The 26,659-nt window shown below is 38.2% G+C and overlaps 2 protein-coding genes across 6 annotated transcripts in view; both read left to right on the plus strand.

Moving 5' to 3' along the window:
* LOC113265664 (ATP-binding cassette sub-family A member 10-like) overlaps positions 1–14,363 on the plus strand; it is a 67,209-nt gene extending 52,846 nt beyond the window's left edge. Inside the window, 18 exon segments of the mRNA XM_057318210.1 lie at positions 466–552; positions 3,496–3,587; positions 4,266–4,341; positions 4,483–4,602; positions 5,224–5,277; positions 5,279–5,342; positions 5,721–5,812; positions 7,123–7,301; positions 7,605–7,680; positions 7,755–7,849; positions 8,392–8,486; positions 8,489–8,510; positions 8,702–8,842; positions 11,708–11,730; positions 11,733–11,786; positions 12,672–12,727; positions 12,849–13,033; positions 14,284–14,363. Of these exon segments, the coding sequence (XP_057174193.1) occupies positions 466–552; positions 3,496–3,587; positions 4,266–4,341; positions 4,483–4,602; positions 5,224–5,277; positions 5,279–5,342; positions 5,721–5,812; positions 7,123–7,301; positions 7,605–7,680; positions 7,755–7,849; positions 8,392–8,486; positions 8,489–8,510; positions 8,702–8,842; positions 11,708–11,730; positions 11,733–11,786; positions 12,672–12,727; positions 12,849–12,947 (1,425 nt within the window). The 3' untranslated portion in view covers positions 12,948–13,033; positions 14,284–14,363.
* Positions 14,364–14,443: 80 nt separating this feature from the next.
* The window catches only part of ABCA6 (ATP binding cassette subfamily A member 6), a 72,726-nt gene continuing 60,510 nt past the window's right edge, over positions 14,444–26,659 (plus strand). The window contains exons 1-3 of one of the 5 annotated variants that reach the window (XM_044389100.3): positions 15,099–15,194; positions 15,716–15,795; positions 21,486–21,637. The gene's annotated coding sequence lies outside the window, so the exon portion shown is untranslated. Of the gene's footprint in view, positions 15,195–15,706; positions 15,796–21,485; positions 21,638–25,927; positions 26,252–26,659 lie in introns of those variants that run through there. The other 4 variants (XM_057317847.1, XM_044389099.3, XM_026512369.4 and 1 more) reach the window with 4 other exon arrangements.

Raw genomic sequence — 26,659 nt, forward strand, 5'->3', positions numbered from 1 at the left:
TACAATTGTAAAAAATTAGCTGTCTCCTGTGTTTGGGTTTTAACATTCTGATCAGCTTCGGTTGGTTTTTGGAAGGAGATGAGATTGATGAAAACAAAACAGTAACCAGAAAGAATACAGCAAGGCCTCTAAGTACTGAGAATTTTCATAGACATTAGGATACATCCAAACAAAATATACAGTATTTACCTGTTAAAAATAATATCAGGCTAGATAAAAAAAAAAAAAAAAGAAATCTGCAAATCCCTACTACATAAAATTGGAAGACAGAAAGTACCGGTGATTACAACCAAGGTAGAATGTCAGCTCATCAACAGACTTTAGTATCAGAGAACAAGTCTTATCCCAATTCATGGACTATACCCTGGTGCCCCAGGGAGCATACAGTGTGTGCATATTTAGTGTGTAGATTTTATATGCATCAAGCAGAGAGACTTTCATTTAGCCTTTGTGTTCCTTCAATAGCTATCCCATATGTATAGGAGACACTTGGAAGGTCTGGAAAATGAAATCAAGGAAGGCCATGAAAGCATTCTCTTAACAGTCTTAATTGTAAGAAAAATTTTATACCAGAATGTTTATTGCATAGAATTCATAACTGTGTAATATACTTGATCTTATTCAAATAACGGCCAATTTGAATATCCTAAAAATACTCACTCTTACTATATCCTACATTCAGATATAATGGCAGCAAAACCTGAAGGTATTTTTCTTTTTCTTTTTCTTTTTTTTAACGATTTATTTATTTATTTTAGGCAGAGAAAGAGAGAGAGTATGGGAGCAGGGAGGCAGAGAGAGAGGGAGAGATTCCCAGGCAGACTCTCTGCTGAGCACAGAGCCTGAGTGAGGCTCAATCCCATGACCCTAAGATCACGTCCTGAGCCAAAATCAAGAGTCCGTCACTTGACCAACTGAGCCACCCAGGCTCCCCAAGGGTATTTTTCTATATGGAGTCAATGACAGTATAATATATACCAGAAACACTAAAGACTTGATTGCTATTATTATAATATATGTTATTGATATGATATGTATCCAAAGACAATTTGAGGTGATTTATAAAGAAATACCACAAATGCTGTATGACTAAAATTCTTTTAAATATGGATAAAAAGATAAACTAATTTGAGTAATGAAAAAGAAAATTGAAAAGTTAAGTGGAATTTTATTTTTTTATTATTTTTTTAAGATTTTATTTATTTTAGAGAGAAAGAGAGAGAGAGTGTGCACAAGTGGGGGGAGGGGCAGAAGGCAAGGGAGAGAAAGAATCTCCAGCAGACTTCCTGATGAATGTGGAGCCTGTCTCGGGGCTCAATCTCACAGCCTTGAGATCATAACCTCAGATGAAACCAAGAGTAGGGCACTTAATTGACTGAGCCACCCATGAACCACTTAAGTGGAATTTTAAACTGGAGAAAGACACTGAAATAAAATATAAATGTTGTATCTGTGCATTATGGTAACTGAGGCAGAAAAGAGGAACAAAATGGATTACAGACCTCTTTTTTTTTTTAAAGATTTTATTTATTTATTTGACAGAGAGAGAGACAGCCAGCGAGAGAGGGTACACGAGCATGGCGAGTGGGAGAGGAAGAAGCAGGCTCCCAGTAGAGCAGGAAGCCTGATGCAGATCTCGATCCCAGAACCCTGGGATCACGCCCTGAGCTGAAGGCAGAGGCTTAACGACTGAGCCACCCAGGCGCCCCAGAACTCTTTTTTTTCTCTTAATGTCAGAAGAGTATTTCTTGAGGGAGAAGATTTCCTAAGTTTTTATAAATTTATAAGTTTTTGAAATTATATACATTTCCACGTGCGTCTTTGTATATTGAATGTATATTCTTTGTTTTGTAAATAAATGTGGAGATGTTCTGCACACAATTATTTTTAATTGCCCACTAATAAATACTAAAGTCATACAATTGTTTGATTAGGGCATATATTCATTACAATGTGCAATTCTGGATAACAGAACAAACCAACCCTGGAATGTAATGCAGTTGCTGGCAGGCATCCTTACATTGTTTATGATTGTACTCAGAATCATCTTAGTACTTAGTCATTAGCATTCTGTTAACTGTTTACAATATCAAGTATTTATTCTCTCAATTCCTAGTTTACTAGAGGTTTTAGTCTTTGCTTATTGATTTATTTATCAAGAATAAATCTTGAATTTTATCAAAGCTTGTGTGCATCAGGAATAATCAAAATATGGGATGCCTGGGTGGCTCAGTTGGTTAAGACTCTGCCTTCGGCTCAGGTCATGATCCCAGGGTCCTGGGACTGAGTCCTGCATCGGGCTCCCTGCTCAGCGGGGAGCCTGCTTCTCCTTCTACCTGCTGCTCCCCCTACTTGTGTGCTCGTTCTCTCTCTCTCCTTCGGACAAATGAACAAAAATCTTAAAAAAAAAAGAATAATCAAAAATTTTTTACTAAATCCATTAAGATAATGAATGCATTTTATTTCATATTTCATAACACTTAAGAAATCTTTCCCCCTCTAAGGTCATCAAAATATTTTTTTATATTGTCCTCTAAAAGATGTATATTTTCCTTATACATTTGTGTCTTCAATCATCTGAACTTGATTTTTTTCCGTGTTGGAAGGTAAGGGTCCTATTTCATTTCTGTCTTTTGAGATACCCAATTGTCCAGCACCACTTATTGAAAAGCCTGTGCTTTTCCATTGATATTCAGGGCCACCTCTTTTCAAATATAAAATCCCCACATATGCAGGGTCTATTTCTGGGATATCTATTCCAATTTGTTTGCTTCTGCCAAGTTCTTTGAGATGCTTACCCATTTGGTACTGCTTTTAACTAAATTCCGGGCTTGACATTTTTTTGGACCATTCAGGTGATGTGAATTTGGGCTACAAATCTGTGCAAAGGCTGGCTTCTCTTTCCACTTCACTCCCTATAGTCAGCGCTCAAGGCAACTACCTTAGAAATCTCCCAGGTGTTCTTTACATCCTTCACTAAGGGTAAAACCCTTAGAGGCCCATGATTTATTGGTGAAAGGATCGCCTATTCTACTCCTTGTTGGAAGAAAACTCTATACTCATATACTTTCTTCTGTCTTCTTCTCCTGTACATGCCGTGAAAACTGAAGTTTGAAGGTTTCAATGTTTGGAAAATAACTCCAGGATGAGAGTTGCTTTGTTGTCAAGTCTACCTCCTACAACCACTTAGATTTGGCTTAAAAAATCCTTACTATTTACAAAAAAAAAAAAAAAAAAAAAAGTCCTCACTATCTTGTCAGCTTTCCTATGTTTTAAAAAAGTTTTTTTTTTTTTAATTTAATGCAGGATTTTTAGTTGTCCCCCCCTCCCATGGGAGGGTTGGTTTGGATAAACTTCTCTTGTGAGAATATTTTATAAGATTTTTGTTAAATTTATAAGAAAATGATCAAATCTTCCATGAGAAAAGGCAAATATTGCCTACTGAATTTGAATTCCATGATGATGCTAATTCTCATTCTCGTTCTTTGCCTTTAGCCATACCTTCAGAGTATCATTTTCCTTTGCATTATAAGGTGTCTGGAAATGAAGTATGGAAAAGAAACAATGAGGGAAGATCCAGTTTTCAGGTCAGGAGAACATTTATTAACATCTGAATATAATTTAAATATTTAAGGTTGGTAGCAGTACATTTAACATCAACTTATTAAGTTAGATTTGCTATCCAATTTTTAGCCAGGCACATTAGACATTGTTATTCTGGGGGAAAAACCCAAAACAGCATTGGATTGAATGCAGGGATACACAGTTTTGAAGTGATGGTCTTACTGATTTGGGGCAAGTTGAGTTTTTGTTCTGTGCATCTCCCTTAGCAGTGATTAGGCACCAAAGCTTATTTTTTCTCCTGCTTACAGCAAGTTCAGTCCCCAAGGAGAAGGCACGATAGTGAGCTGGTGTGTTCAGTATGTGTGTGGAATGTTTTGAAAAGGGAAGAGAAGCCAATTCTGGTGATCATTTATGATGTAATGTGAGGACGATCTGGATGGCAGCAGACTGAAACACTGATAAGTCTGTATCTGAGGGAATTTAGAGAGCTAGTTGACAGATGGGATAAAAGGTTTTAAAGACAACAAAGAGAATATTTCAAGGGATGTGGCTACCTACAAGGGGAATCTTGTAGGTAGTAAACTAATCATTTTGTTTTTTTTAAAGCAGAGGATAATAATTTAAGTGTAGAGGCTTACATTCTCTTGATAGTTGTCGTACAGCTAGAATCGCATTGTTATGTTATTTTATTTTCTCTGTAGGATCTCCTCAAGAAGTAGGGAAAATCGGGGCACCTGGGTGGCACAGCGGTTAAGCGTCTGCCTTCGGCTCAGGGCGTGATCCCAGCGTTCTGGGATCGAGCCCCACATCAGGCTCCTCCGCTATGAGCCTGCTTCTTCCTCTCCCACTCCCCCTGCTTGTGTTCCCTCTCTTGCTGGCTGTCTCTCTCTCTGTCGAATAAATAAATAAAATCTTAAAAAAAAAAAAAGAAGTAGGGAAAATCATCCAAATCCAGAAGACCCAGAAGAAAAAGATGAAGATGTTCAAGCTGAAAGAGTGAACTCAGCAAGTGCACTCACTACCCTGAACCTGAATGAGGTGAAAACAAGTATATTGAACCTTTTATGAAACCCTGGGCTAGGTCGCTTGTCCTGTAGCGTTGATGAACTCCTGGCCTTAATTCTCAAAACTTGCTTTCGTTTCTGTAACATTAGCATTTGTAGGTCATATTTAAATCACATCCTTTGAAGTATCTATCTTGTCACGACTCTTTTAATTTTCTCTTCTTCAGTTTTTTGTGGATCTTAACCTGCCACATCTTCGTTCATCAGTGTAATTCAAAACATTCTCTGATATTTTTATCAACTTTAACAAAATCTCTCATCTTTTGCAAGAGTTACAGTTTCATTTTGCATTATTTTGAAGTCATGACATTAGTAACTGTAACTAGCAAGTAAATTTACACTGGAAATCAATCAGAAACACACCAGAAATGAAAGTGCCAAGGGCAAAATGCAAACAGTGCATTCGATTGGGAATTAGTTTTCTAAGTAGTAAAGTAATCTCTACTCATGAACACACATTTGGGCACTTCATTTGAAGAAAAAGAGACTGAACAAAATCTGGTTATATTCATAACCTAGGACGTGAAAGATAAAACATGAGTGCACGAAATATCTGAGATTTAACAGGAAAATTATGCTTTGTCATGTTTTCCAGAAACCAATCATAATGGCAAGCTGTTTACATAAGGAATATAAAGGGAAAAAAAGAAAGTTGCTTTTCAACAAGAAAGAAGAAAATAGCCATTAGAAATGTTTCCTTCTGTGTTAACAAAGGTTTGGACAATGTCCCTTTATCAGGATGTTCCTTATTTATTTAGGTTTGGGACTGTGAAAAGGAGAAAATTTTCCATTCTTTGAGATTGTTCGTCTATCTTGGTTACCATGTAATTATAAAAATGCTTGACATGTTCACAGAAAAACGTTTTCTGTCTCAAAACCATGTCCCAATTCAAATAGTAAGAAACCCAGTCTTGGATCAGGGAGCCCAGCTCATTCTACTGTAAATCCAGTCTTTCCATTCACATTGAAATATAGAAGATTGCAAATGGGTTGTTTGAAAATGTTATTTTATTTCAAAATGTTACTAAACTAAGTGATTTTAGGTTAGTCAGACTTTGAAGTACAAACATCAGTGGTGACTTTTTCTTTCAGGTGAAGTTTTGGGATTGCTGGGACACAATGGAGCTGGTAAAAGTACTTCTATTAAAGTGGTAACAGGAGACACAAAGCCAACTGCAGGAGTAGTATGTGAAGGAACCAAGTTCGTTGCCAGGGGAAATTTCATTTTAAATATCAATAGCATCCTTATATTTTTCTATCAGTAAATCAAATGATTTTTTTAAGAAAATGAATAAATAAATGAGAGGTTTTATAAAATATCTCTGCATGCTCAAAAAATAGTGATGCTTAATGGCCACTTTTTTTCCTTTTTTTTTTTTTTTTTTTTTGAGCATGCAACTGGGGAGGGGAAGGGGGAGTGGGAGAGAGAGAATCTTAAGCAGCCTCCACACCCAGCACAAAGTCCCATGCAGGGCTCGATCTCACAACTCTGAGATCATGACCTGAGCTGAAGTCAAGAGTTGAAGGCTTAACTGACTGAGCCACCCAGGTGCCCTTACGGCCACTTTTTTGTTTAAGGCAAGTAAAATTAACATGCAGGATTATATTAGTTTCAGGTATACAATATAATGATTCAACAAAGCCATCCATCACCCAGTGCTCATTACTCTTTTTTTTTTTTTTAAAGATTTTATTTATTTATTTGACAGAGACAGCCAGCAAGAGAGGGAACACAGCAGGGGGAGTGGGAGAGGAAGAAGCAGGCTCCCAGCGGAGGAGCCCAATGTGGGACTCGATCCCAGAACGCCAGGATCATGCCCTGAGCTGAAGGCAGACGCTTTAACGACTGCACTATCCAGGCACCCCAGTGCTCGTTACTCTTAATCCCCTTCACCTATTTCTCCCATCCCCCCACCAATCTGGCAATCACCAGTTTGTTCTCTGTATTTAAGAGAGTTTTTTGTGGGTCTCACTTTTTCTTCATTCATTCGTTTTGTTTCTTAAATTCCATGGATGAGTAAAATCCTATGGTATTTGTCTTTCTCTCACTTATTTCACTTAGCATTATATCCTCTAGGTCTATCCACATTGTCACAGGTGGCAAGATCTCATTGTTTTCTGTGGCTGAGTAATATTCCATTGTAGATATACACCACATCTTCTTTATCTATTCATCTATCAGTGGACACTTGGGTTGCTTCCATATCTTGGCTATTGTAAATAATGCTGAGATAAACGTAGGGGGGCATTTATCTCTTTGAATTAGTATTTTTGTTTTCTTTGGTTAAATACCCAGCGGTGGAATTACTGGATCATAGGAGAGTTCTATTTTTTAACGTTTTGAGGAACCTCCATACTGTTTTCCACAGTGGCTGCACCAGTTTGTTGTCCCACCAACAGTGCACGAGGCTTAATGGCCACTTTTATCTCCTTTAGTAGAAGGAGGATTGGAGCAAAAGCTGGATGTGGATCTGACTTTCATTGTTCGATGCAGGTGGTTTTACAAGGCCGCAGAACATCACTGAGGCAACTGGAAGATGACACCCTCAAGTTTTTGGGATACTGTCCTCAGGAAAACTCACTGTGCCCCAATCTTACAGTGAAGGAACACCTGGAGTTGTACACTGCAGTGAAAGGAATAGGCAAACAGAATGCTGCTCTTAGTGCTTCACGGTAGGGAGGGAAGGCTCATTCACTGTTTGTAGCGGGAGGAAGGGAGGAACATGTCATTTCCTCATGAAATACGGAAAGGAGATCATAAACAAGGTTTTTAAATTTTTGTGCAAATAAAATGATGGAAAATCTGAAGAAGAAACAAATCATAAGATTTAGTGTTTGTGATAATGTTAATGTTCCTTCAATATACTATTTTCAGGTTGATGGTGTTAAGGTTTTCTGTATTGTTGGTTTAGGTAAGAACATATGCCTTATGTATAATCACAGTGGTTTTTTTTTTTTTTTTTTTTTTTTTGTCAGATTGGTGGAAGCTCTTAAGCTCCAGGAACAACTTAAATTTCCCATGAAGTCCTTATCTGAGGGAGTGAAGAGGACGGTAGGAGGGGGGGCTCAGTGTTATTCTGCACACCCCGCAGATCAGTGCCAGACGCACTGTTCCTCTCGTTCCAGCTGTGCTTTGCACTGAACATCCTGGAGGACCCGTCAGTGGTGATCCTGGATGAGCCATCCACGGGGGTGGACCCTGAAGGGCAGCAGCAAATGTGGTGAAGGACGTCGTATTAAGTGTAGAGTTAGTAGTATGAATCTAGAATTTATATATATATTTTTTACATTTGCTCCTTTTATCTTTGAGGCTCACATCTTCTATTATTTAATTCAGTGAAACTCAATACAGTGCTCAAAATTCCCCCAAGGAAGGAACAATAGACATTTTAAGAATCTAATAGGAACTTGCATGTATTTGCTTGAATTTTTTTTTCTTACTCCTCTTCCCCTGCCTCATCCTTCTTCTTTTATTCTTCAGTTATTGACAATCCTACAATGTGGTGTCTCTCTGCACTCCAGCTTTTTAAGCAAACATTATTTTACTCACTATTTCCCAATCTTCAACTTTTCATTCTATGAAGCCAGTTAATGTGGTAATGTAATTATATAATGCAATATAATTTTTTTCGTTCTCTCTAGAGCAAAGATTTTTTTCTTGTAACTGAATACAAAATTTTCTATTATTCCTCATACATCTTTCCGTTCACCTATTTTCCCAAATTACTTTGTAAATGCAAACAATCCCTTACTTTATCTTTAGGCAGGCAATTCAGACCATTGTTAAAAACACAGAGAGGGGCACCCTCCTGACCACCCACTCCATGGCAGAGGCTGAGACCGTGTGTGACCGTGTGGCCATATGGTGTCTGGAAGACTGAGGTGGGTACCTGTCCCTACTCTCACTCGGGCCTCAAGTTCTTAAAGAGAGAATTACAGTTCACTGTGACCAGCTGGTTCTCTTCACCTCCTCGATCTATGATCAAACACCTTCTTCTGCCTTTGCAATTGAGGAAGAAATGAAAAGACCAGTGTTTTTTTAAATTTTGACTCTTTTCTCTTCCCTGGATTAGGTGTATTGGTTCCCATCAACATCTGAAAAGCAAGTTTGGTAAAGATTATTTTCTAGAAGTAAAAATGAAGGACCCCACACAGACGGAGCCTCTCCACAGAGAAATTCTGAAGCTTTTTCCACAGGCTGCTCAGCAGGAAAGGTAAAGGATGTTTTTGGCTTGGGTGACAAGCGTACAGGTTTTCCAGCACACTTAATTTAGTCTTGGAGGAATCTGGACAGGAAGAGAAAGGCTGAGCTGGCTTAGTTATTACAAAACAAGTTGTTTGGAGGTCACTTCGATGTATAGAAAAAAGAGCAACTGAAAAGTTATTTTCAATGAGTATTTCATATCTCAGAAAAGGTGGATGGGGTGTGTGTGCATACATGTGCCTGTGTACGTAAATGATGGAATGGTTCAAAAATTAGGAACAAAGTGCAAACAAAACCATGAATTTAATGTTTTTAAATAGGCAATGATAATGATGCATCAACCTATAACATCTTATCGAATGTAAAATTGCATTAAGAGCTCCAATAACACACACTCATATGCTTGAGAAAGATTGACTCTATCCTAAAGTGATTGATTATTGGTCATTTAATCCTCTCTATGGTTATTTTAAATTTGTATGGTTAGCTATCAGTTATAAGCAAGTATAACCAAACCCACGTGAATAGCAGAATGAAGTTGAATTGAATTGAAAGAAGTATTGGGGGTACCTGGGTGGCTCAGTTGGTTAAGCCTCCAACTCTCGGTTTCAGCTCAGGTCATGATCTCAGGGTCATGAGATGAAGCCCCATGATGGGCTCTATGCTCAGCATGAAGTCTGCTTGGGATTCTCTTTCTCCCTTTACCTCTGCCTCTCCCCCCTGCTCACAGTCTCAAAAATATATAAATAAATAAAATCTTAAAAAAAAAAAAAGAAAGAAGAATGTACAGGGTTTTCTTATGTATTATTTCTATTAATTTTTTTAAAAAATAATACTTACTGAGGGGTACCTTGGTGGCTCAGTTGGTTGAGCATCTGACCCTTGTTTTTGGCTAGGTCATGATCTCATGGGTTGTGGAATCAATCCCCACATTGGGCTCCACGCTCAGTGAGGAATCTGCTTGAAGATTCTCTCCCACTGTCCCTCCACTCACTTGTGCTCTCTCCCTCTCTCTAAAATAAATAAGTAAATCTTAAAAAAATAATACTTCTTGAATACCTACCAAATGCTGGAGACCATGTATAGAGTAGTCAATAAATAGAGAAGATACTTATGGTGCTTACAGTTTTGGGGGGACAAGGATATTAAGTAAATGAAGATACAAAGAAATGAGGAAATGGCATTAAGGTATGACTTTAAGACTGAGCAAAGTTTGGCTACTGAAGAATGGGGATAAGAGGTACTCTTGAGAACACGGAATGTGCAAAGAACTTAAGTCAAGATGAACTTTACACATGCAGGAGTGCCTGGGTGGCTCAATCAGTGAAGCATCTGCCTTTGGCTCAGGTCATGATCTTGGGACCCTAGGATTGAGCCCTGCCTGGGGCTCCCTGCTCAATGGGGGGGGGATCTGCTTCTCCTTCTCCCTCTGCCTGTTGCTCCCCCTACTTGACCTCTCTCTCTTTCAAATAAATGAATAAAATCTTAAAAAAAAACCCTTTATACATGCAGAGGTTGGAAAGAAAGCTCGTATAGTTGATGTGTAAAGAGATATGCAAGTGGAGATGCCAAAATACAGAGATGTAGGGCTCTGGATCAGAAAAAAAAAGGCAATAATCAATGTGGAGCATATTTACTGAATAGAAGACCATTAAGTTAGGAGAGTGGGTGAAGTCAACAAGGGAGATGTAAAAGGGAGAAGGTCTAGGATGGGTGCCAGGAACTCTCAGTATTGAGACTGGATTAAGGACGAAAAGCTGGTGGGGAAACCACCACCACAGTAGAGATAATGACAAATATAAAAGTGTGTCTAAAACAGCACTATCCTACAGAATTTCTGTGATGATAGAAATGTCCTCTGTCTGTGCTGTCCAATATGGCAGCGAATACCCATGTGGCTATGAAATACTTCAAATGTGGCTAGTGTGACCAAGGGATTGAATTTTATTTATTTTAGTTAATTTAAATTTAAATAGCCACAGGTAGCTAGTAGCTAAAATACTGGAACAGAGCAGGTCTAGTGGGTTAGAAAGATAGTCATAAATTTTGGTTGTTTCAGAAGCTGACAGAGAGTGTGCGTGTTAATTTTAAGGAGGATGTCTACAACTTTATTTAATGTTTTTGAGAAGTCTAAAAAATGGGAACTGATGAGTGTTCACTGGGTTGTGCAACATGGAGGTCTCGGATGAACTTATTTGGAAAGAGGGGAGCTGGAGGTCAAGAAAGAATTTTTTTTTAATAAGAGAGAGTTCAACAGGTTTTAATATTATAAGGGAGATTGAAAATTAAATGCAGAGGGGAAAATCTGATGAAAGGGTTCCAGAAAGCATGTTAAAGTATTAGCTTTTGAAAGTAAGAAATATAGCACAGGAAGAAAGATGGCTTGGGCTGAATATGAAAGATTGTTTATCAGAGTTATTTTTCAGAATTTATCTTGAACATTAAATTTAGAGCAACCAGATTTTTGTTGTTACCAGATTTTTATCACTAAAGATAAGTTATTTGGCTCAGATTAATGCTCTATCAAATTAAACTATTTACCTTTTTATTTAAAGAAAACTGAAACTTTTGGAGTGCCTGGGTGGCTCAGTCACTTAAATGTCTGCCTTCAGCTCAGGTCATGATCCTGAAGTCCTGGGATGGAGCCCCATGTTGGGGGCGGGGGGTCCCTGCGCAGCGGGGAGTCTGCTTCTCCCTCTCCCTCTGCCCCTCCCCCTGCTCCTTCTCTCTTTCTTTCTGTCTCTCTCACTCTCTCTCTCTCAAATAAATAAAATCTTAAAAAAAAAAAAGGGAAACTGAAATTTTTTTTTGGCTGTCAATTTCTCCCCAATGTTATAACAACACTGCAGTAAATCTGACTTTTTCCTTTTCCGAGATATTCCTCCATGATGGCACATAAATTCCGGTGGAAGACATTCACCCTCTATCTCAGGCCTTTTTCAAATTAGAGGCAGGTAAGTTTAGACATACTTAGACTTTATTTATTGTGCATATTTTCACATGGAATATATACTATATGAGTTCAAGTAGAAAAATTACATAATCACTCAAAACTTAGAAAATCTCCACTGGATTCATCTTATAAATTCTATGGGGAGTGTGTAGTCGTGGCTCTACACTCAGGTTTACTCCACCTGATTTTTCCTCTGCTAACAAGGAGACTCAGCTGCAAATAAGATTGAATATTCTGCCCAGGTTCCATTGCATGGTATTAGGGGATAATTATCAACATGTTGTCCCAAAGAATACAGAGTTGAGCTTCTTGCGTCTCCATATTTATCAGTCAGAGGCATGAGGAGCAAGAATGTGGAGATGATGACCAGAGGCCCAAATGGAAGGCCAGAGAAGGAAGGTACACAGGGCTGATATGTGACAAGTTAGGATTGGTGGGGGTGAGGGTGGGGTTGAACTAGTTCTAGACACACTGACTGGAGGTCACACTGGGTATTTATGAGGCATTGACACATAGAAATGTGGGATTCATTAAAATGGGACCCGCATACAGGGTACTCGTTCATAGATTTGTAAGTATAGAAACCCAAGAACACTCAATAGCTGATTTGGAGTCCAACAATACATACGTAAGGAATCAAAATGGGAAGTATTGAAATAGGCCACGAGAAGCTCTTCAGACTTTACTGATAATTTGTACATAGATGCATTGCTCTCTTTTTGTTTAGCCATATTCACATTTTTCTTTATCCTTCCAAAAAAGGTAATGACTTGGCCTATAACTTAAAGTATCTCATGGGTTTGAGGTTGCTGCTTATATTGCACACTTTGAAAGCGCTTTTGGCAAAAAACATGTAAGCCATTAATGTGAGTCTCTTTCAGTGAAGTGAAACAGACCTTTGACATGGAAGAATACAGCCTCTCTTAGGCCACCTTGGAACAGGTGAGTTTTCTTTAAACCAGTGGGCATCATCCAGGGAGCCTTTGTGTGAATCTCTGTACACATCAGTCTTTCAGAAACACCCTGACATTTTTGTTTCCTTATTTATTTTCACCCTACTTAGGTATTCTTAAGACTCTCTAAAGAACAGGAGCTGGGAAATTTTAATGATGAAGTTGATACAAAAGTTAGTTGGAAACGCCTCCTACAGGAAGAACCTTAAAACCCTGAATCTCCTAACATTAGATTTTAGGTCCTACTACATCATTAGTTTCCAGAATTCTAGAACAATCTTCCGTATTGCCACAGGTAACAAACACACTTAGTAGTTCCAACATTCAAAAATGATTAAGAATTTAAATGGTTTTTTAAATTTTAAAATGGAAGGGAGAGGCAAAGGTAGGGAAAGGTAGTGCACGTTAACATAAGCAGACATTATACTAATAACTAATAAGACCTATTTTGTGCTCAGTATTAATTCAAAAATCACATAGTATTAGTCCATTTTTTAAAAATTATTTCCAGATAGCTGAATGCTGAGCACATATTACAAACAAAACATTGAAGGGGGTGCCTGGGTGGCTCAGTCAGTTGAGCATCTGACTCTTGGTTTGGCTCAGGTTGTGATCTCAGGGTTGTGAGATCAAGCTCTGTGTTGAGCTTCGTGCTCAGTGGGGAGTCTGCCTAAGATTCTCTCTCTCCCTCTCCCCACCACCACTCTCTCTCTCTCTCTCTCTCTCTCTCTCTCAAAAAACAAACAAACAAAACAAAACATTGTAGGGTTTTTCTAACCCGAACTTTAAATATATCAGCTATTTTTAAAGCTTTATTTACTTAAATACCAATTTAATATAACATTGACCAGAAGATGATCTAAGAAGTTGATGGATGAAATTACACAGTATAACCTTTAAATATAGTTATATTTTCTGATTATAAGATAAATATATGCTCATTTAAGGTTATATAGAAATTATGTGGACGAAGATAATAGTAATCTGTAGTAAAACACCAGAGTCAATATTTTGGCCTACCTATAATCAATGCTCTTTTTATGAGTACTTTCTCAAAGTCGACATCAGTGGGCATGGTAATTTCCTATATTTTTCCACTGCACGGTTCATGAACATTTTGCATATCATTGTAATGCCTTTGGGTTATGGAATACCCGCATTGGATTCCTTTGATGTATTATCATAGTTTTTACTTAACCTTTTTACTATTGTCTGACATTTTTGGTTATATGCTAGTTAATCTCATATAAATAAAGCTGTGATGAACTTCTCTACAGTCTTCTTTTATTATATAGTCTTAGGGTAAATAGTTCCAATATTAATGGACGGCTCTCTGCTCTATGAGATCTAGGTAACTTTGTTCTCTGACCAGTAGAAAAATTCAGCACCCATCCTAAGCTTCTGAAACCCCCACAGGACATTTTGATGTTGTACTCATCCTGATTCTGACTTTCCTCATCTGTTTGAACTCTTATTATCTGGTCCGTGGTTTGTGTCAATTCCTTTTTTTTTTTTTTTTTAAGATTTTATTTATTTATTTGACAGAGAGAGAGACAGCCAGAGAGAGAGGGAACACAAGCAGGGGGAGTCGGAGAGGAAGAAGCAGGCCCCAGCGGAGGAGCCCGATATGGGGCTCAATCCCAGGACTCTGGGATCACTCCCTAAGCCAAAGGCAGACGCTTAACGACTGAGCCACCCAGGCACCCCTGTGGCAATTCCTTTACCCTTACCTTGGCATTGACTTAAAGGTAGAACTTGGCTCCTTACCTTGATTCCTACAAACAGAAATTCCACAGGTAATTTGTAAAAGAAGCGCATCCTCCTAACTTATAGGAATGCTTAAAATGTGTATAAAAATTTGATGTTTTATTTGTAATGTTCAAATTTTCCTAAAAAGGAAATTCCATTCACTCTATTAATTGCATAATTAAAGCCAACAAAGAAATATATTTATGATTTTGGTAGATGAGTAATTTTATATCCCTAGATTACCATACCTATTCAGTTGCTTTAATTCAGTGGTTCTCACTGGGGGCAATTGCTTTTGCCCCCCACATAGGAGACAGTTGCCATTATTTGGAGTTGTTTTTGGTTATCTCAACAGAGGATTGCTATTGGCATCCAGGAGGCAGAGGCTAGAGATACTGCTAAACACCCTAAAATCCACAGGACAGTCTTCCACAAAAAAGAATTATTCAGCTCTAAATGTCAGTAGTGCCCATATTGAGACACTCTGATTTTGGTTAACCATGTGAGCTCATCCTCTATGCTTTGATTATTCATCATCTAGCATTTGAGACTATCTCACATCCCTATGTAGTCTGTGATCCTCAAGGCACTCTGTTTTTTGAGTCTTTTCTTGCAGGTCCTAATGGCTCAACTAGAAAAAATGGCTCAACTAGTGCTTGCTTCATATTTGTGATGGATTATCACAATTGGCCAAAAAGAGAAGCTCAGTAAGAAAATAACACCTTCCATTTTCTACCAATGTCCTTACTTCTGTTGAACGGTGATTTACTTTGGCCAAAAAAGATACAGCAAAGTTCTATGATTGATGTCTTCTGATGCAGCTGTTTGGCAATAGGCATTGCCGGCTATCACATAAAAGTACTTCCTCTAACAGCTTCCTTTAGCTGGTTTGAATAGGCATTCTGGACTTTAACTTGGTGAATTTCCTGCTTCTATAAATTAAAATCATCTAACTGTGCTCTGTTTCACTCCTGCGCCCTTAAAATTGTTGCCTGGCAACTGTTGCTCATAACCTCATCTTCTTCGGCTACATGGTATGACTACCAAGAAAACCTAGTTTTGGAATAAGTAGAACACTCTCAATGCTTTCCAACCATAACGTCTTAAGTAATTACAAAAAGTCCCCATTCTTGGTGATTTCATATCTCACAAATCCCCATTCCTGGTAGTGATTTCTGTGTTCCTTGGGTTGTCATGTGCATTAATAAGGGGCTTGTTGTAATCCCAGACATATCCAAGAATAAGGACAGTTCTGAAAGAGACAGCTTGAAGGTTATTGTGAATTCAAGACAGCCACGGGTATCTTTTGTAAGTGGAGATTGTGAAATTTCTATTGAGTACTCTACCCATGATAAAGACTCAGCTTCTTGCTCTGCCGTGCCTATCATGAAATATAGTCTTCTTCACCCAGTTCACTGGCTACAGCACCCACTGCCTGGCACAGCTTTTCTCAACCTACTTCTGCTTACTTAAAGCTTTTGTTTACTTCTATCTTCAAATTATCCCATGGCCTCCCTTGGTCTATCCATGGCCTATCCATGGTCCCTCCTGCCTCATTGCCTTTCTCTGTGCACCTTTTAACTTCATCTATATTGCTTGGTTCAGTTTCTGGAGAATCAAAGCTTGTGATTGGTTTTGTCTCTATTTGAGCTGAGCTTTTTATGACCAACAGTACAAAGGCTGAATGTGCTATGGTCTCGCATAGGACAGAGTGATACAAATTATGGTCACCTTTACATTAAGAACAGCCTGGGCCGTCATCCCTCAGGAGGGCAGTTTCCAAGAAACAGCAAGAAGTTAGTAAGCACCGTGCTTGTCACATTAAAAAAATACTGATACATAGAGTTTAACCCACACATAGAATTCATGTCTTTTTACACAGATTATCCTCCCATTGAAAATGCCTTGTGAGATCTAGCAAGATTACTCTGGATTAGGTTAAAAATACCAATGGTTGTAAGCAATATGAATGGGCATTTATTGCCCAGAAAATTTTAATGTCTCAGTTCATTTGATCTTTTAAAAATATGGTAAAATAGATGTACAACATAAAATCTGCTTGAAATAACCTAGATATAAATATTGTGTGAATATGAACACCTATATGAAATATCTAGAGTAGGCAAATTCATGGAGACAAAAAGTAGATTAGAGCTAAGCAGGAGCTAAGGGAACCAGTGAATGAGGGTTATTGCATAATAAAGAATTCCTGTGTAGGGGGATGCCTGGGTGGCTCAGTCGGTTAAGTGTCTGCCTTTGGCTCAGGTTATGATCCCATGGTCCTGGGAAAGAGTCCTGCATTGGGCTCCTTGCTCAGTGGGGAGCCTGCTTCTCCCTCTGCCTGCTGCTCTCCCTGCTTGTGCTCTCTCTCTCTCTCTCTGACAGATAAATAAAATCGTAAAAAAAAACATTCCTGTGTAGGCAATGGAAAATTTTGGAGTGATAATGGTTGTACAGTATTGGGAATGCAATTAATGTTACTGAGTTGTACATTTAAAAATGGTTAAAATAGCAAATTCAATCCATTTAATTTTTTAAAAGTATAATTTAAAATAATTTGACATGGTACATGTTATCTGTAAGAAAATCATACAATTTTTACAGGTGTAGAATATGGAAGAATTTTTTTTGCTTAGTTAACACATTTTTCTACCATGCATGCATATACATACTGCAGGTAATGTTGTATTTACTGTTTTGTATTTGCCTTATTTAAAAACATACTGTGAGCATCATACTTTCCCAGTTTATTATATATCTGCATCATTTTTGTAACCTATATATCATCTTAATGTTTGAATATATAAAAAAGTTATAGTTGAAAAATCAATCGAAAGATGTATAGATTGTTTCTGAATTTCCCTGTTGTAAAAAATGCTGCCACTGAAAATGTGGCATGTAGATCTTTGGCAATTAAGTACCTAATCACCTGAATGCGTTCCTAGAACATGCAGGCTGAAGGTTCTCTATGTTCCTAAGCTTCCAATAGAAGTCTCACTGAGGAGTTTCATCTGTACGTTCCAGCCATTTCCCTGATTTTCCCCCTGGTAGCTCCTCAGAAGCAGAAATTTCCTAAGAAAGGAAAGAATTACCGATAGCGATAATGACAAACCGAAGCATCATTTCCATGATGCCCTCACTCTTACCTGCTAAAACGAAAACAAAAGCAAAGCAAAAACAAGATGGTAGATGTAGAATTAGGAAAGGTCCCAGACTCTTATTATAACCCCCAAATAACTTTGTTGGCATCTCAAACAACTATTTACTTGGCTAAAGGAAGATGCCAGGAGCTAGCATTTGTCTCTCCAGTCTGTGAGCAATGTGGAACCAGCCGCAAGTGAGGCAGAATCTGAAAGCCCCTGTTCCATTCTTCTTCCTCAGCTGGGGAAGTCCTGAGAGCACAGTCAAGCCAAAGGAAAGCCTATCCCCCTTCTCCCCACAGAACCAGCTTGAGGATCCTGTGGAGTGAAAAAAAAAAATACTAGGAAAAACTTCAGATACTCAGCGAAAGCTATCCCCAGGCCATAGCAGCAATTTAAGTGAAGAGGGCCTTTGTTTCTGAGCGATCTTGTATTTACTCATTTTATAGAAAGAAAGGGAGGAGAAAGCAAAGAATGGGGTTAGCTTACCCCATCCCCACCCCCTCAACACACACGCATCGAGAAAAAAAAAGGGGGGAGGAGAAAAAAATAGAAAGGTGTTTTTTTTTTTTTTTTTTTTTTTTTTTTTTTAAGTGGTGTGGTTTTGGAGTATAGGTGAGGTTTGTAGCAGTGGGGTCTGGACCCGATGACCAAGAAAGAAATCTTGAGACGTCTTTGGTGCAGAATGGTGGTTTTATTAAAGCACGGGGACAAGGCCCATGGGCAGAAAAAGCTGCTGCACTGGGGTTGTGAGGGGTGGCTGATTATATACTTGGGAGTTGAGGGAGGTAAGGAAAAGGGAGGTTTTCAAAAGGGTTTTCATTTGTTAAAGAGGACCTACAAGATGCAGGAGGCCTTGCCATTGTCTAGGTTGTTTTTCCTTCTAGCAAGGCATTAACAGTTAAGACAGTTGGGAGCTCCCTGGAGAAAACATCACACATATCCCACCCAAGAGTTGGGGGAGGTTAGGTTGCAGGGTGTCAGCTTGTACTTTGTCCACAGCTAGCCTTCTGCTCATCAAAAGGAATATTAAAGAAATGCCATTTATAATTCCTGATGAGGTCAGTGGTACTCCTGCATGTATGAAATCTTGCTTAACCTATTGTTAAATTAATGATGTTATGAAAGAAATCAACAAGGCAGTTATTAGTAAACGTAAGATCCTATATCAACCAAAAATCTGAGTTCTGTGGCCAGAATTCTACCACAGATGCATTGATGAAGAAACAAAAACACCAAAGGTTATTATTTTATAGTGGAAGCTGACATAAAGGAGTCCCCAACTTTGAAAGTTGACTCGAGGTTCTATGACACTGAATATTCTACAATATTGCTGGAGGCTATCAGAGATCTGAGGGGGAGGCTTTACCCATTATGTTATAACTTAAGGCCCTCGTGAGCTTTCAAATGGGCCAACAGTAGGGTTTAGGTTGAGAGGCTATTCCTACAATTTCTTTACATAAATAATCTCTTTAGCTTTTTAATTTTCTTTTTCTTGTTTCTTCTAAAAATAAAACATGTTTGTGATAAAATGTATATATTTAAAATGTTACTTTATTTTACTTTATTTCAGCAAAAATTTAACCACCTACCATATAATCCCCTGTGCTAGGCAACTAAAAAATGTTCATGTCTAGTTTTTGTGTTTAATAGACAACGCTGCAGACCCCAGATGGTAGCTACAGATGTAGTAATGGAAGAAGGTCAAGAAAATAAGGTCAAAGATACCCAGGCCTTTTGGAATTAAAGGTCATTAGTGTCTAAATTCTATCAATGACATTTCCGTCTACAGGCAAACTTCCTAGAAGTTGGAACTGGAGACAGTTTACTCCTTTGATTATTTTCCTCTCCCATCTGACATTAGCGTAGAACTTATGTGAAATGCATTCAGTGTAAACCAGTTTGTAAACTTCAATCTATAATGAAATCGTACTCAAAGTGTCTGGAGATGGAAAAAAAAATAACATGTATGAGCAGGTTGACAGAGATAGTGGGCATGGAAAATAAGTGCTTGGATTGTAAGAATTTAGCCATGTTTCTCCTCTGCATGTGGGGACACGGGTGTATGTCTGCACCATCTACTTGGCAGTTTTATCCCTATAGCAGAGAGGGGGAAAATGTGTCTCACCGGGCCCTGTGGCCTGGTTAACACTGTCACTGTGATGATAAGTACATTAAGGACACTGCAAAAAAAGGTAACATTGACCAAATCAGTTGCCGAGAGAGTCCAACAACAACCAACTGCCCTGCTGCACAGTCTAGACCCTTATGATATGTGTCCTTAATGAGAAAGATCATCAGCCAGATGAGGAGAATTGGACTACAGAAAGACTGAACCTTACTTAGTAGAATAGTCAGCTAAGTTTTCTAAAGAAGGAAACACAGCCAATTTCAGAAACAGGGAAGACGTTAAAATACTATTTAGAGTTTTGTTTTAGTCACATTTGGAAGTGCTTGCTGACCTTACAAGTTTTCCTTCTCTAAGGACAGCTTTATCTCTTTTTGGCAGCTGGCAGAGTGGGCCTCTAGCAGCTGCACCTACATCATGGGACTCTGGACTAACGATTACAATAGACAAGCCAGAGCAGTACCAAATCCAGGCTGGAATCCCCTAAGATCCATCCCAGAGGTCTGAGCAAGAACAGAGATGCTGGCACCTGGCATAGGTCCATAGAGAGGTCCACTAACTCTTGGTGCTAAGCTTTTGTTCTAGAGTAATGATGGTCTCATCCCGAGAGTGGATCCTAGTCACTCTGACCACAAAATGGGTATTTGTACATGTTCTTCATAAAGCAGATAAGCAACATACAGAGCCTTATAAGAAGAAAACGTGCAAAAGGAGAAGAAATAGAATGCTAGATTTACTGCCGCAGCTAAAATTCCAGGAAACCTGTAGTTCTAGTATGCTGCCAAAATTCCTAAGTTTTAGTTTACTTGAAAATTTTTTCTTTATCTAGAAAGTGAATCATGAGCACATACTTTCTTTTGCCTCAATCAAGCTTTGATATAGTCCTGGATAGCCAAACCTCCCCAAATCCACAACCTTTCTGGACACAGTGAGTCAGCTCTCTGCCATGTACTTGAAAGTATAATCTGGGAGCCAATGGACCAAATAAAGTTGGCAAGAAAGAAGAGGCATCTACCATCTCCACTTAGGAGTCCACATCCATCCTTCCTCCCTTCCTCCCTTCCTCCCTTCCTCCCTTCCTCCCTTCCTCCCTTCCTTCCTTCCTTCCTCCCTCCCTCCCTCCCTCCCTCCCTCCTTTCTTCCTTTCTTTCTTTCTTTCTTTCTTTCTTTCTTCCTTTTTTTTTTTTTTTAGATTTTTATTTATTTATTTATTTGACACAGAGAGAGACAGCGAGAGAGGAAACACAAGCAGGAAGAGTGGGAGAGCGAGAAGCAGGCTTCCCACTAAGCAGGGAGCTCAATGCAGGGCTCAATCCCAGGACCCTGGGATCATGCCCTGAGCCGAAGGCAGACGCTTAAGGACTGAGCCACCCAGGCGCCTCTGGAGTCCACGGCCTTTCGAGAGAAAAGCTTACCTTTGCCGATAGCCACTCCCATATATACACCATCAATGCCTGACCCTCTCACCCTTCGTCATAATTGCCTGGCAAAACCTCAATCTTGGTTAAACCTGTTTTAGGAGATGAACACTGGTAGAAAATACACATGAACAAAATAACTAGTCTCACTTTAAATGAATGGCCACTGCCTGTCTTCAAGCCTTCTGCCTGGCAACTGCACTGCATTCCCCTCATCTGTTCACTCTTTCACTGGATTGGATGACTACATTACTTAGCCACGTCTTCTTGTTTCTCAGACTCCAACATCTCTCTCTCCTCTTTCACTTTCAGCAGAAGACCTTGCTTCCCACTTAACTGTGAAAATGGAAGCAATTAGAAGAGTGTTTTCACAAGCTTTCACAACCTGAGCGACCAACCAGGTTTCAATGTACCCATATACTCTGTCTTCTTCTTAGTGTGAATGAACAGCATTCCTATATAAGGTCAGTATTCACACCCATGCATGTGATCCTATCATCATCCATTTCCCCATTCATGAATATACACTGTCAAATCCCTGCCCCCATCTGCATTATCTTTAAAATTATAGTTCATTCATAAGGACGGCTTTTTTTAAATAATTTTTTATTATGTTATGTTAGTCACCATACAGTATATCCTTAGTTTTTGATGTAATGTTCTGTGATTCATTATTTGTGCGTAACACCCAGTGCACCATGCAATATGCGCCCTCCTTAATACCCATCACCACATAAGGACTGCTTTTTAAGTGAAATGGGAGGATTTCTAGTGACCGAGAGTTGAGGACAGTAATCCAGATAACTTTGGGCCCCCACAACAAACTCTGAGAAAACAATGGCATAGTACCATGTGAAAATCCCTAGCGTTCTCTGTTCCCATGTCAACTCTGTCTTTGTTCTTTTCTTTTCTATTCTTTTTTTGTCTCTGTTCTTAACTAGCAATTAAAACTCTGAAAATCATAGACATCTTGGGGCATCTGGGTAACTCAGTTGGTTAATCATCTGACTCTTGGTTGTGGCTCAGGTCATGATCCCAGGGTTGTGAGATCAAGCCCCGAGATGGGCTCTGTGCTCAGGGCAGCGTCTGCTTGAATTCTCTCCCTCTTCCTCTGTTCCTCCCTCCACTCATGCTCACGCTTTCTCAAATAAATAAATAAAATCTTTAAAAAATCATATATACCTCTAAGATTCCATTAGCAGAGACTGAAGAAATGTATAGGCTAGTGGGAGGTTATGCCTCCTCTCCCACAAAATATTGTTTGCAGTCAATAAATAATTAGTACTGACAACTTATTTATCAAACACTTCTGAGACTCAACTCTTGCTGTTTTTAAAAAATTAATTTTTTTAAAGATTTTATTTATTCATTTGAGAGAGAGAGCAAGCACAGAGGGCAAATGAGAGGGAGAAGCAGGCTCCCCACCAAGCAGGGAGCCCAGTGCAGGACTCAATCACAGGACTCCGGAATCATGACCTGAGCCAAAGGCAGATGCCCAACTGACTGAGCCACCCAGGCGCCCCTAAAAATTATTTTTAATTGAGGTACATCTTTTAGTTTTCTTTCAGCCATGTTGTGTAAGAGGTAAATTCTCTCTGAGGAGATCTTTATTTCATGCACATTTAACTGGGTGTAGAATCTGAGGTTGACTATTTTGTCTCAGCACTTTGACAACAGTATTCAATTGTTTATGACATCATTTGGCTAACTGTTGAAACTTAGTTGATAACCTGTCTTTTCTGTTTTATTGTTTCTTAGTATTTCCCTCTCTCCACTCTCCTTCTCTCTCATGTTTTGAAAGCTCACCACAAAAAAAGTTAGTTGTTGGATTTTCGTTTTTAACTCTGCACAGGACACATTCTCTCTCTCTTTTTTTTAACCTGATGCTCATCTCTTCGACTCTGGAAAATTTTCGTCCGTCTTATTTTTGAAAATTCCCCTTATTTATCCCCTTTATTTTTCTCATTATAAAATGCCAATTAGATATGTCCTGAACACCTCATTCTGTCTTTTATGCCTTTTAATTTGTCTTCAATATTTTTCCATCTTGTTCCGTCTTTGCACTAAATTTTATATAATTTCTTCAGTTCTATTTCTGGTTTGTTAATTTTCTCCTCAGCTGTGCCTAATCTGCTATAATACTTACCCATTAAATTTTTAATCTTAACTATTATTAGTCTCTTTAAATTTCTGTAAGTTCTAATGGGTTGTTTTCCTATTAGTCTTCCTTGTCATCGCTTCCTGTTTTAACTAACTTATATTACTTCTTTAATACTAATAGTCTCATCTTGTTCACCTGCTGATTCTCTTAAAGGATGGACATTTTTAAAAAATATTTTATTTATTTATTTGAGAAAGTGAGAGTACAAGAGAGCACAAGTAGGGGGAGAGGCAGAGGGAGAAACAGACTCTCCGGCTGAGCAGGGAGACTGACAGGGGGCTCGATCCCAGCACCCTGGGATCAGGACCTGAGCTGAAGGCAGATGCTTAACTGACTGAGCCAACCCAGGTGCCCCATTTCATGGTGGACTTTTGATTATGAGTTTAGTTACTAGGAGGAATATTTCTTTAACTCTATTATCTTGTGCCCTGAATCCTGCATATATCTCTGTAGAATTGTTTGCATCTTCTCCAGATTAAAAGTAATAGTAAGAGGAGGAGGAGGAAAAGGGGAAGGAGGAAGAAGACTAGGAGGAGTAGGATTATCAGCAAAAAGTAACATTTTAAAAGTTTTTATGATTTTCCAAGCATTGTTTTATGAACTTTACTTATATTAATGGATTTAATCTTCACAGTAACCATACATACATACATACATACATACATACATACATACATACATACACGGTTATTATCTCCAGGGAGTTTTCAATAGATTGTGCAAAGTCACACAGCTAATACATGGCAGAACTAGAATTCAAACCCAAGTTTGGGTCCAGATTGCAACTAACTGCTATGATATTTGCTGTGTTTCTAGATGTATTATTATACAGGAAGAAGAAATTAAGATCCTTCTATGTCCTGTATCTGGCATGTTCTACATATTCTTGGGCTTTTCATTTTCTATGGAGGATATATTTTTTTTTTAACTCAGAGATTGGGCAAAGAATACACATCCTTACTCTTCCTTGGGGTGGTCTGTGGTTTTACTAGTTTCTATTCTTAGCACTGAGCACTCCTGTGAATCTTCTGGATTCATGCAGAGATATGAAATACAGCTTCATAACCCATCAAGTCTAGGTCACCTCTTTGGACAGCTGGATTGCTGACATACTGTTCATAGTTTTGGCTCTAATTTCTCTTTTTATTTTTAATACCTGAGGATGTTCCTTCCTTTCTCTTTATTTCTTCCATTGTTTCTTGGTTTCTTTTCTTTACCTTTTTCTTATTTCTTTTTAAAGTTTGGATATATATTTGAACAACTTCTTCTTCTTCTTCTTCTTCTTCTTCTTCTTCTTCTTCTTCTTCTTCTCCTTCCCCTCCTCCTCCTCCTCCTCCTTTTTTTTTTTTTTTTTTTGGATATATTTTACCCACCATTTCCACGTACTCCTAGGCAGAGTTTGGGTATTTCACTGTATTGGGTTACCGTTTATGGGGAAATCTTCAGGCTTAAGTAAAGAAAATGACCTCCCAAGTAAAAAAAAGTCAGAGTAAATAAGTCAAGAAAGAGGGACAAAAACCATCTATAAGAAACAATGGTAAGAAGTAAAACTAATAAAATATAATCTAAATAATTATTGATATTGTAGTTGTGAATTTTAATACAATTTTAAGCAAAGTGAAAATGCCTAAAATAGATGTCTAAAATAGAGCACATAGGGTCTAAAACAACAACAAAATTTATAAAAACCTGAACTATATTCCAGGTGATTTAAAAGAAACAGAATTTTTGCTTGGATCATTGACTTATTATTAATAAAAAATTTTAACAGTGTTTTTGACCTTCCCCCCACCACGAGACCTTTAGGACACCTTTATTACCTTTGTTTTTGCCAATTTTTAATGTAAAAGACATGTAATATTTCACTGTTGACTCTTTTTAAAAATAGAACTAATTACCAAGGAGAGAACTATACCTATATAATACATGGCTTAATTTTTTCTTAAATTTTAAATCCTCTTTTTTTTTTTTTTTCCAGAACAACTCTCAGCTTTATGATTATTAACATCTGTGGTTTGGGAGCCATGTCAAATATTTGAGATTTCCCAATTCATGGACTTTGGCTTCCTGTTTCGCCATTTACTTTGGCAGGTCAAGAAAAGTTTGCAATTCTTTACAGAGAGAGATAGACTATGCAATGGGAGTTGAATAAATTTTATTTTTTCCCCTCAGTCTTCATGCATAAAAAATTGACCCGAATCTTTTTATATGTTTTTTAGTCCTTGGCAATCTGCTTCCTTTCATTTTGTTCATATGTCTTCTGAAATCCTCCTTCCTTATGAGCAGAACAGAGAAAGGGATTTGTTCATAATTATTCAGTTGTCCAAATTAAGTGTTTTTCTGAGGCAGACTATGGGTTGCTTAGCTTTATTAGGAAAAAAAAGATTCAGCTTCAGCACATTCTGTCCATTCAGTACCAATTAGTCAAATATATCATTGGCAGTTGTGTTTAGGCATTAGTTGTGAGGGAAAAAAAATAGCTACAGATTTCTCATACACATTTAACTACTTTGTTTGGTTAGTGATTGTTTTTACTTGTTTATTGCTCTTTCCGCATCTTGGCCTCATCATGTCCAACAGGCCTAGTTCCATTTTCCTTGTTTACCATTTTACCCCTTATCCCTGAAGTTGAAAGGCCAAGTGCACAAACACAGGGTTTGTCTTATTCCCAACCAACCACTGAACCATCATTTCCCTGCAAATGATTGGCTTAGGGAAGAAAAGGCAGAAAACAAAACAAGTTCATCATGTGCCGCTTGGTCTGACTACACCCCCTTTCAGAAAGCAGCCTGGGTAAGGCACCCATTTAAGGAATAAATGAAGAAGTAGCAATAAGGAGATTTTAATTGTTGCTGTACACAAAAAGGGAACTGTGCGTTGACAGTGTTTCCAGAGTACTTTCCTAATTTTTCTGACAGTAAGTAAAGCTCTGTTTTGTTGTGCTATGCCAAGTATGTGGGTGGACACTGTTAAAAATCTGCCTATTTTTCAGATGTTTCCAAATACTCATATGTATTATATTGAAGACCTAATGAGAAACTTTTTCTGTTTATTCCCAATCAACTTGTATTGTGTAGATACAACAGTAGAATATAGGAAAATCGTAAAATTTGCTTCTGTACTAGCTGAGGGAGAGTTGTCTGAATATTTTGTTATGCAAATCTAAAATAATTTGATTCTGAGTTTAGAAAAACTGAAAAAGTCGTCTCTGTTGGCTTATTTGCAAACATTTGGGCAAAATTACTTTCCATGTGATTTCTTTCTCCCACTCTTTTCCTTCTTTCTTTCTCTCCCTTTCTTTCTTTCTTTCTTTCTTTCTTTCTTT

The sequence above is a fragment of the Ursus arctos genome, unplaced genomic scaffold (assembly GCF_023065955.2).
Source record: "Ursus arctos isolate Adak ecotype North America unplaced genomic scaffold, UrsArc2.0 scaffold_24, whole genome shotgun sequence".
Classification (NCBI taxonomy): Eukaryota; Metazoa; Chordata; class Mammalia; order Carnivora; family Ursidae; genus Ursus; species Ursus arctos.